This window comes from Saccopteryx leptura, chromosome 4 (assembly GCF_036850995.1).
Source record: "Saccopteryx leptura isolate mSacLep1 chromosome 4, mSacLep1_pri_phased_curated, whole genome shotgun sequence".
Taxonomy (NCBI): Eukaryota; Metazoa; Chordata; class Mammalia; order Chiroptera; family Emballonuridae; genus Saccopteryx; species Saccopteryx leptura.
Genome location: NC_089506.1, coordinates 223,929,329 through 223,941,630, shown reverse-complemented (window position 1 = coordinate 223,941,630; position 12,302 = coordinate 223,929,329). Strand labels below are relative to the sequence as shown.

The 12,302-nt window shown below is 53.5% G+C and overlaps 1 protein-coding gene across 2 annotated transcripts in view; it reads left to right on the top strand.

Moving 5' to 3' along the window:
* IQCK (IQ motif containing K) overlaps positions 1-12,302 on the top strand; it is a 67,878-nt gene that overhangs the window by 17,559 nt on the left and 38,017 nt on the right. The window contains exons 5-6 of one of the 2 annotated variants that reach the window (XM_066383505.1): positions 1,879-1,931; positions 2,062-2,139. In XM_066383505.1, coding sequence (XP_066239602.1) covers positions 1,879-1,931; positions 2,062-2,139 — 131 coding nt within the window. The remainder of the gene's footprint in view (positions 1-1,878; positions 1,932-2,061; positions 2,140-12,302) is intronic. The other variant, XM_066383506.1, reaches the window with a different exon arrangement.

Below are 12,302 nucleotides of genomic sequence, written 5' to 3'. Positions count from 1 at the left end.
GGCTGCAGGAGGGGAAGAGAGAGACAGAGAGGAAGGAGAGGGGGAGGAGTGGAGAAGCAGATGGGTGCTTCTCCTGTGTGCCCTGGCTGGGAATCAAACCCAGGACTTCCACACACCAGGCTGACGCTCCACCGCTGAGCTAGCCAGCTAGGGCCTCTCTCTCCTTTTTTAAGGGGCCCAGTATTTTCTGCTCCTGAGGCTCATGAAGGGTAGACCAGGAGCAGGAAGAGAGACTTCCCGGTAGACTAGCCTTCGTCCTTAGGACGGGTCTCTCTGCACAGGGCAGCCAGCAGCTCGAGATTGACTCTGTTTTAGCCCCTGCCGTCTTACAAGGAGAGGTGGGGACCCTGAAGCCCCCGTTTACAGAGCAGTTCTCTGAAAGGAGTTACCTGGTTCTGCTGGGTTACGGGAGACTGAACTGCTGGAGGCGGGGCCCTGGTGCACCCCACAGCCTCCTCCTCAGCACCTCTCCCCTCGCGCCAGGGTGTTCTCCCTGTGGTTTACGGCCTTCTGCCTGGGGCTGTAGTGCGTGCATGTTTGAGAACTCAGGAACAGTGAGAATAACCCAGTGAAGCTGTGTTTCCTTACAAGAAGTCCGGAGCAGGCCCCGCCCGCGCTGGCGCCGTGGCGTGAGGACGTCACCAGAGGCCCAGGCTCCTCCTAACTCCCTGCTCTGCTGTCTCGGTTGCCTGGCCGCAGCCTCGTGGCTTAAGGTGCTGCCCCCACTCCAGCCCTGCATCTGTGTTCCAGACGGAACGAAGGAGGAGGAAGTTTCGAGGGAGAGGGGAGCAGAGCGGAGAGCAGGCCTGGCCCGTGGTGGCGCAGTGGACAAAGCGTCGCCCACCGGTCAAGGCACAGCCGACAAGCAGTCGATGAACAACTAGTGAAGCAACTATGAATTGATACATCTCATTCCTGCTCATCTCTCTCCCTTCTTTGTGTACAACCGATAAATGAAATCTTAAAAAAAAAAAAGTGAGCAGAACTTTCTCCGAATTCCATAGGATATGATAGCGGTCTGGCAGAGATGGACAGCTGCTGGGGGTGGGGCTGGGGGGGAACGAGGGGACTGGATGAAAGAAGGTGAAGGGATCAGCCACAAACATAAATATATATACACGTGACACAGACTCACAGTGTGCCGACAGCTGAGGGGACAAAGGCGGGAATGGGGCCGAGAGAGACATGCTGGGGGGGCGTGGCCAGTGCGGTGTGCGCTGCTGTATCGCGTCGTACACTTGAGACTCGTGTGAATTTATGAAACAACATCATCCAGATAAATTCAGTAAAAAAAAAAATCCACAGGATATGTGCATTTTTAACTCATACGTTGGAACTGTGTCACATGGCTGTCCCTTCCTACGTGGGAGGCAGGGACATGTAGCTTTTCCCCGGGGCTGATTGTCAATCAGGTTTCTATTAATAAAGATGAAGTAGCAGAGAGTGGCTAATGGCTGGGCAGCTGGCAGGAGCAATTGCCCTGGTCAGAGGCACCTGTGTGCTTGACCTTCCCTTTGGAAAGTGGTGTCCAGACCTGAAGTAACGCTGCTCTGAGGATTTGAGAGAATGGGGAAAAGCAAATACAGTTCCTCAGATGCAAATAAAATCTTCCTGAGAAAATCCTAAAAGCATCAAATGAGTGCCCCACTTGGGCACTGTCTTTTATTAGTCAGAAAATAGGCTTATCCAAAGGTGACTAGAGAAATGTCTTCCGAATTATTTATATCACCCGCGTGGCTATTTGTTGATGTGCTTATAAGTGTCATAGAGGACTCATGCATATTTTCTCTAACACAAGCGATCAGTTAACCTCTCTTCCTTTGTCCTGCTCAAACATGTGGGCTAAGAATATAATTCGATTCTTTCTTTTCTCCTCAGAGGAAAAGAACCAAATTCATTGCCTGCGATTTTCTGACTGAGTGGTTATACAAGTAAGTCTTGCATGAATATTCAATGACCATAAGATTCAATAGTGTTCGTTTGCAAGCAGAGTAGCAACAATTGACTTAAATTCTTGCTTATTGTTTTCTTGTCAATCAAACATATGGCATCACTGACCAGTCAGAACCCAAAGAGGGCGGGGGAGCTGTTCACCGAGTTCTTCTCCATTCCCTTTGTGGAGGAGCGGCTGAAGCAACAGTAAGTGCGGACATGAGCCCTTCAGTGATTTATTCCTACTGTGTGTGTGTGTGTGTGTGTGTGTGTGTGTGTGTGACAGGACCAGGAGAGACAGAGAGAGGGACAGATAGGAACAGACAGGAAGGGAGAGAGATGAGAAGCATCAATTCTTCGTTGTGGCTCCTTAGTTGTTCACTGATTGCTTTCTCATATGTGCCTTGACCGGGGGGCTCCAGCAGAGCCAGTGACCCCTTGCTCAAGCCAGTGACTTTGGGTCCAAGCTGCTGAGCCTTGCTCAAACCAGATGAGCCCGCGCTCAAGCTGGCAACCTCGGGGTCTTGAACCTGGGTCCTCCACGTCCCAGTGTGACACTGTATCCCAGGGGTCCCCAAACTACGGCCCATGGGCTGCATGCGGCCCCCTGAGGCCATTATCTGGCCCCTGCCGCACTTCCGGAAGGGGCACCTCTTTCATTGGTGGTCAGGGAGAGGAGCACACTGACCATCTCATTAGCCAAAAGCAGGCCCATAGTTTCCATTGAAATACTGGTCAGTTTGTTGATTTAAATTTACTTGTTCTTTATTTTAAATATTGTATTTGTTCCCGTTTTGTTTTTTTTACTGTAAAATAAGATATGTGCAGTGTACACAGGGATTTGTTCATAGTTTTTTTGTTTGTTTGTTTGTTTGTTTGTATTTTTCTGAAGCTGGAAACGGGGAGAGACAGTCAGACAGACTCCCGCATGCGCCTGACCGGGATCCACCCGGCACGCCCACCAGGGGGCGATGCTCTGCCCCTCCAGCACGTCGCTCTGCTGCGACCAGAGCCACTCTAGCGCCTGGGGCAGAGGCCACGGAGACATCCCAGCGCCCAGGCCATCTTTGCTCCAATGGAGCCTCGCTGCAGGAGGGGAAGAGAGAGACAGAGAGGAAGGAGAGGGGAGGGGTGGAGAAGCAGATGGGTGCTTCTCCTGTGTGCCCTGGCCGGGAATCGAACCCGGGACTTCTGCACGCCAGGCTGACGCTCTACCATACCACTGAGCCAACCGGCCAGGGCCCATAGTATTTTTTTATAGTCCGGCCCTCCAACAGTCTGAGGGACAGTGAACTGGCCCCCTATGTAAAAAATTTGGGGACCCCTGCTCTATCTACTGTGTCACCACCTGGTCAGGCAATGTATTCCTAATTTTAAGATCGTGTTAGTGATAGTTTTCTCCAATCTAAGAAAACTAACTCATTTAATTCACCCAGGACCCCAAGTCAGTTACATTTGTGGCTCTTGTCTGTTGTTATTTTCAGTCTAGGCTAAGGGCTTCTGTCCATGCAGTGATTATTCAAAGAAACACTTCAGAAGTAAAATAGAATACCTAAAACAATTCTTGTCCTCAGTGATTCATCTTTCCATTTTCTCTCCCTCTCCCTACCTGCCTCTCTTCTTTCTCCCTTCCCCCCTCTGCAAAGGTCGTTGTGTCTCAGGAAATATGGCGAAAGTTTTCTAACTATTAATATTTAGCCATATACATCCATTCTACGTTTAAAATATTAGAGCATGACAGCTGAAATTAAAACTCTCTTGGGCCATCATCCCAATCTGAGTCTTCTCTCCTCATAGAAGTAATCAGTTTGGTCTGAAGTACATCCTTCCAGAGCTCTTAAAATTAGTTATTTAATTCATTGCAGTGTTACTTACAATAGCCAAGATCTGGAAACAGCCCAAGTGCCCATCAGTGGACGAGTGGATAAAAAAGCTGTGGTGCATTGACACAGTGAAACACTCCATAAACATTAAAAAAAAGGAGAAGGAAATCTTACCTTTTACAACAGCATAGATCAGGGATAGTCAACCTTTTTATACCTACCGCCCACTTTTGTATCTCTGTTAGTAGTAAAATTGTCTAACCGCCCACCGGTTCCACAGTCATGGTGATTTATAAAGTAGGGAAGTCACTTTATAAAATTTATAAAGCAGAGTTACAGCAAGTTAAAGCATATAATAATAATTACTTACCAAGTACTTTATGTTGGATTTTCGCTAAGTTTGGCAGAATACATCTTTATATAACAACTTACTAGTGAAGCAACTATGAGTTGATACATCTCATTCCTTCTCATCTATAGTTAAATCTATCTTTTTATTTATACTTTGGTTGCTCCGCTACTGCCCACCATGAAAGCTGGAATGCCCACTAGTGGGTGGTAGGGACCAGGTTGACCAGCACTGGCGTGGATGGACTTGCAGAGTGTTATGCTGAGTGAAATAAGCCAGTCAGAGAAAGACAAACCTCATGTGATCTCACTTCTATGTGGGATAGAGGCAGAGCCAGAGGCAGGGACACACAGAACAGGTGGAGACAGCGGTCAGAGGGGAGGGGGAACATGGGAATGGGAACTGAATGAAAGAAGGTGAAGGGATCAGTCAGGAAACGTGTGCGTAACACACCGACCCAGAGGACACCGGGGTGGTGGCCGGAGGACGGGGGAGGGGGGGAGCGGAATGAGACTTTGTTTGAAGCAGTGGCACGCAGTGCAGTGTGCAGATGCTGTTTTGTGGAGTTGTACACTTGAAACCTGTATGGTTTTATGAATTCACCCTAATGAATTCAGTTTAAAAAATAAGTTATTTTGCCACAAAGGAGAAGCTGCACCGCAGTGCTCTAGAGAAGACGCCACCAACAGGGAGAAATGAAAGGGCACAGGGCAGAGAGCAGGGGTGCAGACGTCTCTTCTGGGGGAAGGGCACTGATGGGAACAGCACTGCAGGGAGCCGCACACTCTCCTCAGGCCCAGAGGAGGTCACCGTCCGCGGCGGCAGTGGATTGCGTCAGCTCTCCTGTGGGCTTCCCTCCTGTGGACGACTCCAGCACCATCCTCCTTTGTGGCCTCCAGTCCTGATTCAGCCAGCCAGCCAGTCAGAAGCAATGAAATTATTTGCTTATCGTATTAAGAGCAGGAAGAATTTTTGCTTTTTATTTTGCTTTGAAAAGAATCGGTCAGGTTCACCTGCAGGAATAAATGACTAAAGAGGCACCTGGAGCAGAGATGCATGGCCACCTATCTGGTCCGGCCTCCCCAGGGGGAGAGTGTATGAAAGACATCTTTAAAGCTGAGACCTTCAATGAAACAAAGATTGTGTCTGAGAAGAGAAAAGAAAAGGTTGCTTTGGGTGAAACGTCTTTTCAGCTAAGCTCTGCCTTCAGATAAACAAGGGAGAAAAAAATCCACAATACTTTCATGGCGCTGAAAGGGTATCTTATAACCAAAACCTGAGGTGAACACAAAAGCGTCACCATGCCGTTTGAGGACAAACACCAGCCAGAGGGCCGTCGGTGGCGCTGAGGTGGACGGGGACCGAGGCTCCGGCCTCCGAGGTGGACGGGGACCGAGGCTCCGGCCTCCGAGGTGGACGGGGACCGAGGCTCCGGCCTCCGAGGTGGACGGGGACCGAGGCTCCTGCCGCCGAGGTGGACGGGGACCGAGGCTCCTGCCTCTGAGGTGGACGGGGACCGAGGCTCCTGCCGCCGAGGTGGACGGGGACCGAGGCTCCGGCCTCCGAGGTGGACGGGGACCGAGGCTCCTGCCGCCGAGGTGGACGGGGACCGAGGCTCCTGCCTCCGAGGTGGACGGGGACCGAGGCTCCTGCCTCCGAGGTGGACGGGGACCGAGGCTCCGGCCTCCGAGGTGGACGGGGACCGAGGCTCCGGCCGCCGAGGTGGACGGGGACCGAGGCTCCTGCCGCCGAGGTGGACGGGGACCGAGGCTCCGGCCTCCGAGGTGGACGGGGACCGAGGCTCCTGCCTCTGAGGTGGACGGGGACCGAGGCTCCTGCCCCCGAGGTGGACGGGGACCGAGGCTCCGGCCTCTGAGGTGGACGGGGACCGAGGCTCCTGCCTCTGAGGTGGACGGGGACCGAGGCTCCTGCCGCCGAGGTGGACGGGGACCGAGGCTCCGGCCTCTGAGGTGGACGGGGACCGAGGCTCCTGCCTCTGAGGTGGACGGGGACCGAGGCTCCTGCCTCTGAGGTGGACGGGGACCGAGGCTCCTGCCTCCGAGGTGGACGGGGACCGAGGCTCCTGCCTCCGAGGTGGACGGGGACCGAGGCTCCTGCCGCCGAGGTGGACGGGGACCGAGGCTCCTGCCGCCGAGGTGGACGGGGACCGAGGCTCCTGCCTCTGAGGTGGACGGGGACCGAGGCTCCGGCCTCTGAGGTGGACGGGGACCGAGGCTCCTGCCGCCGAGGTGGACGGGGACCGAGGCTCCGGCCGCCGAGGTGGACGGGGACCGAGGCTCCTGCCTCCGAGGTGGACGGGGACCGAGGCTCCTGCCGCCGAGGTGGACGGGGACCGAGGCTCCTGCCTCCGAGGTGGACGGGGACCGAGGCTCCGGCCTCCGAGGTGGACGGGGACCGAGGCTCCGGCCTCTGAGGTGGACGGGGACCGAGGCTCCTGCCTCTGAGGTGGACGGGGACCGAGGCTCCGGCCTCCAGAAGGGAACGGCGAACAGCGTGCGTTTTGCAGGAGAGATCACACATGGTGGCCCAGCAGAGAGCTCTCTGTCGTCCTCTGCTGAAAACAAGAACCCTTCCAGTCTGTTCTGTCTGCTGGCAAGGTGGATTTCCGTCTGAGCCGTTTCAGAGGCCGGAGTCGGTGTGGCCTTCTGATGAGCGTTCGTCCGCAAACAGGAAGGAAGGAACGCTGGTTCCGGAACCCGGGGAGGCCGGGATGCTGACCCCTTCTAAGTGCCTCTCTCCCCATGGAGGATTGGGGTGCGGGGGCCCCTTTCTGAGACACCCCACACTGCCGTTCCTTGCCTCTGTCGTTTCTAGGTGACGCTTTGGGAATGAGCTCAGGGAGTCTTCGTGGGGCAGCAGGGCGGACTCAGCCGGGTCCCAGCTTTAGCTCTGCCATGGACTAGTGAGTGTACTCGTTTCTTTAACAAGTCACCCCCAGATTGGTGGCTTACAACAACAGAAATTTATTCTCATAATTCTAGAGGCTAGCAGTCCAAAATCAGCTTCTTCTGGAGGCTCTAAGGGAACATTTGTTTTCTTGCCTCTCTAGTTCCTGGAGGCCGCCTGTATTGTGGAGGGCGGGGGCCTTCCTCACATCATTCTGACCTCTGGTTTCTGTTGGGACATCTCTTCCTTCTGTAGTAGCCTCTCCCTCTGCCTCCGTCTCATGAGGACCCTTGTGATTATATTATTAGACCTGCCTGGACAACCTCAGGATCCCTATTCACATCCTCAAAGTCCTTCTGCCACAGAGGGGACACATGTGTTCCCAGAGCCTGGAGACGGGGCATGGACCTCTCGGGACACGGGGGCGTGGACCTCTCGGGACACGGGGGCGTGGACCTCTCGGGACACGGGGGCGTGGACATCTCGGGACACCGGGGTGTGGACCTCTCGGGACACGGGGGTGTGGACATCTCGGGACACGGGGGTGTGGACCTCTTGGGACACCGGGGTGTGGACATCTCGGGACACCGGGGTGTGGACCTCTCGGGACACGGGGGTGTGGACCTCTCGGGACACCGGGGTGTGGACATCTCGGGACACCGGGGTGTGGACCTCTCGGGACACTGTTGAGCTGCCCTCCACAGTCTAGTCCCTGGAACCAACCCCTGCACACATCTGAGCCATGCCCGTCTGTACCAGGGGGAGGAAAGAATACCCACGCTGAGGGTTGCTGAGAGAGTCAGATATGGTATCAGCATTTCTTGTTGCAAGCCACAGACACTTAAGGGCTACTTAAGAAAACAGGGTATATATTGGACGTAAAAATACAAGTCACCAACATGAAGGAAGAGGGAAAGACCTGGGCGCAGAAAGCAGGTCCAGGGGTCCAGAGTGCCAGCCAACGAATCGTCTTCAAGACCCCCCAGCGGAAAGCGGCCCCTGGTCTCTGACAGTCCACTCGAGACTCTTGATCCAGGGAGATGACGTCTGCTTGGCCAACCTCGAGTCTCGGACGCACCCCTTGGTCACAGGAGGGCAAAGCACTGTGCCCCAAACTCTGCCCAACTCAGGGAGGGCGAAGCTGTCAGAGCAAAACCTGAGGGCTGACGCCGGGAGAAGAGGGAGGGAACGGTGGGCAGACCAGCATGAAAGGTGTTCCCCGCGGAGGGCTGAGCGTCAGTATTCAGAGAATGCTAAGTTCTGTTTCACCCCTGACCTGAGGAGGACGGTCGTCAGAGCTTCAGCAAAAACCCACGAGTAGCAGAGGGGTCTCCAGCAAGTGCAAGTCAGAGTATGTGCGCTGAATTCTAGCATGAAAGTTCTCTATTTCCTTATCTACAGTATCATTCATTCACTGGAAAATACTCATGGAGTGCCTGCTCTGTTCCAGGCACTTGTCTGGCTGCCGTGGATGAGAGCAGAGAACGAGAGAAAACCTTGGGCCTCGTGGCGTTTACGTGGGAGCAGAAAGACAGACAATAACCAAACGAACAGACTCGTGGAACGGGAAGAAGGCAGGTGCTCTGGAGAAAAGTAAAGCGGAGGACGCGGAGAGAGTGAGCGGACAGGGTGAGAGGTGCTCGTGTCTTCTCTGGAGGTGCCAGCAGAGGCTCATCTCTCTAACGAGGCGATGTGTCCACAGGGCCCGAGTGGCAGACAGAGGGAGCCAGCCTCACAAAGAGCCGGGAGAGCGCTCCAGGCAGCCAGAGCCGCCGGGGGAACCCTGAGCCGGAACAGATGGGGCAGTGAGGCAGGAGGAGGCTGGGAGGAGGAAGTGGGCCAGGCTGTGCCCCGCTGGGGGGGGGGGGGGGCCCTGGGCACCATGATACAGAATTAAGATTTTTCTTTTTTGAGTGTGATAGGAAACTATTGTAGGGCTTTGAGCACAAGAGTGGAATAATCCAGGTTATCTTTTTGTGTGTGTGACAGAGGCAGAGAGAGACAGAGAGAGGGATAGTTAGGGACAGACAGACAGGAAGGGAGAGAGATGAGAAGCATCAATTCTTCATTGTGGCACCTTAGTTGTTCATTGATTGCTTTCTCATATGTGCCTTGACCTGGGGGCTACAGCAGAGCCAGTGACCCCTTGCTCAAGCCAGCGACCTTGGGGTCTTGTCTATGATCCCACGCTCAAGCTAGTGACCCCGTGCTCAAGCCAGCGACCTTGGGGTCATGTCTATGATCCCACGCTCCAGCTAGTGACCCCGTGCTCAAGCCGGATGAGCCCGCCCTCCAGCCTGCAACCTTGATGTTTTGAACCTGGGTCCTCTGTGTCCCAGTCCGACACTCTATCCACTGCGCCACCACCTGGTCAGGCTCCAGTTTATCTTTAAAACAGATCACTGCAGCTGGATGGGAGTGGACTGAAGCCAGCGCTGATAGTGCAGGGAGGGAGGACTGGTGAGGGGACGATGGCAGCTTGGAGTGGAGGGGTAAGAAAGGTTGGGTTTGGAGATATTTTTTTATTTTTCCTGAAGTGAGAAGTGAGGAGGCAGAGAGACAGACTCCCTCCCGCATGCGCCCAACCGGGATCCACCCGGCATGCCCACCAGGGGGCGATGCTCTGCCCATATGGGGTGTTGCTCTGCTGCAACCAGAGCCATTCTAGCACCTGAGACAGAGGCCACAGAGCCATCCTCAGTGCTGGGCCAACTTTGCTCCCATGGAGCCTTGGCTGCGGGACGGGAAGAGAGAGACAGAGAGGAAGGAGAGGGGGAGGGGTGGAGAAGCAGATGGGCGCTTCTCCTGTGTGCCCTGGCCGGGAATCGAACCCGGGACTCCCGCACGCCAGGCCGACACTCTACCGCTGATCCAACCGGCCAGGGCCAGGTTTGGATATATTTGGATGTTGGAACAAAGACTTGTTGGGGCTTGCATGTGAGGTGAGAGAGAAGTCAAGGATGACTTGGAAACTTCTGACTGAAGAGGGAGCCCTTTACTGAAATGAAGTCAAGGAGAAAGAAAAGTTCTGTTTGGAAAATTTAACGGGTTTAGTGAAGAATCACAACTTAGTGGGAATAAAATATGAAGCATTTCTTTCTTTTTTGTTCCCAGTAACTGCTCCACTATAGTACATTGACTCTCTCTTCGTCTGGGAAGCTGACCTTTAACAACTTTTTGGAGCCAAATTCCCTAACTTCCCGGTCACTCTGTTTTTAGATGGTCTCATTTCACTGTTTGGATTTATCTTGTTTATTTTTAAATCCTTAATCTTTTTTTTTTTTTCCCCTTTGGCCAACCCTGAAGAAGGGGGAAATGACTTCTTTATTTTCACTAGTCTCCAACCAAGGACAGCGAACATCAGCCGTGTCCACAGCACCTGTGACCTTGTCACTAGTGGCAACCAGATGTTTTCATGTCATGTACAGTTGGTGCGCTGATGGCAAAACATCATTGACACTCGTCACGCCCATCCAGTTACCCTGCTTAATTGAGCTACATTAGCTCTTATTTACTGCATAATTTAGAAGTACATATATTGCTAATCACTAACTTTTTAAAACATTTTGATAACGGTATTTCAATCTAATTGGTTTGCTTTGTAATCTTACGTATTTACCGTTATGTTTTTAAGAACATTATTCTGAGAAGGACTTCCAGCTGCCAGAGTGGAAAGAGACCCGAGGCAAAAAAACAAACACAAAACCAAGTTCAGATCCGCTCCGAGTGGCTAGAAGGGGTGGGAAGGGGCTCTCTTACTCGTGAGAGGGTGGTGGTCCGCTCGCCCCGTAACCCTCCCACCTCCCCGCCCACCCCCACCTCTCCTGGCTTGCCCTGTGGAGGAGGAGGGTGGAAACCAAGGAACAGCAATCTGGGTGTATTTACCCAAAGCATAAGTCTCACCGCCCTGATTTTTATTATTATTAAGTGAAAGGTGGGGAGGCAGAGACAGACTCCTGTGTGCACCCCACCCCACAGGCCCCTACCAGGGGCCGCTCTCCCGGGCTCAGCAGCAGCTGCGTTGCTTGGCAACGAAGCAAGCCATTTTAGCACCTGGGGTGAGGCTGTGGAGCCGTCCTCAGTGCCCGGGGCCAACTTGCTCCAACCATGAGCCATGGCTGTGGGAGGGAAAGAGAGAGAGAGAGAGAGAGAGAGAGAGAGAAGAAGGAGAGGGGGAAGGGTGGAGAAGCTGACGGGCACTTCTCCTGTGTGCTCCGATCAGAAATCGAACCCAGGACTTCCACATGCCAGCCGATGCTCTACCACTGAGCCAACCAGCCAGGGCCTAACTGCCTTGAATTTTAACATGGTTATAACTGCAGCCCAAGAAGGAGGATGTGGTCTTGCAGCAGGCTGTCAACTGAGCACCAGTAATTGGACCCATATGCTACTCCCAAGGAGAGGGTGGTGAGATCGGACCTAGCTCCCTGCTTCCCTGGAGCGGGTCAGCCTGACGCTGGGTGACCCCTGCATGCTGGCCGTCCGGTCTGGAGCTGCTGAGTGGACAAAGCAACACCACAATCTAACAGCCACGATCCCTCCCGGTGCTCGAGGGCCACCAGAGAGTCCCTAGTGGAATTACCCCTCATGTCACAGAAGTCTGGGGTGGAGAGAGTCCTGTGAAAGTCTGTCCTAGCGGCTAGTGACTCTGTGTCTGGAGGGAGCATTCCAGGAAACCTCTCCTATACCTCCAAATATCTGCAGTGCATTACTCAGCACTGCAGCGTCTCAGCAAGAGCGTTCGGGAATCCAGTGCAGGCTGAGGGCAGGATGGGCGATCTCTTTCCCTGGCTGGGAGGGCAGACACGATCCACCACGGGCTCCTGAGAGGCTGGTGAACAATGGTCGATGTAGGCTCTGTGTCGTTTTGTAAGTGGCTTCGCTTCTGGGTTCCGCTCTCATGTTCCAAGAAAACAACTTAATCTCTTGCCCAATGAGAAGTAGATAGAGCTTGGATCCTGAGACTCGGTTCTCAGTATAAAGCAAGCTTTTCTCCTTTAGGGTCCAGTTCACTTCAGTGCCATTTTGAATGGTACCTACCTCTCGTCTTAGGACTGGGTGAAGAGATTATAAAGACGAACTTCTCAGATTCTCTTCTGTAAACATCATGTCTTCTCTGGGTCCTGCAGGTCTTTTACTTAGCGTTCAGAAAAGGGGAGAGTGGTGTGTGTGTGTGTCTGTGTATTTATACACAGAAAAATTACTTGTTCCTTCTCAGAGTGAAAGCATTGATCTTGAAGCTCAGATATAGTTAGTTCACATGAGTGAACCTGAGAAAAAAGAAGAACGTG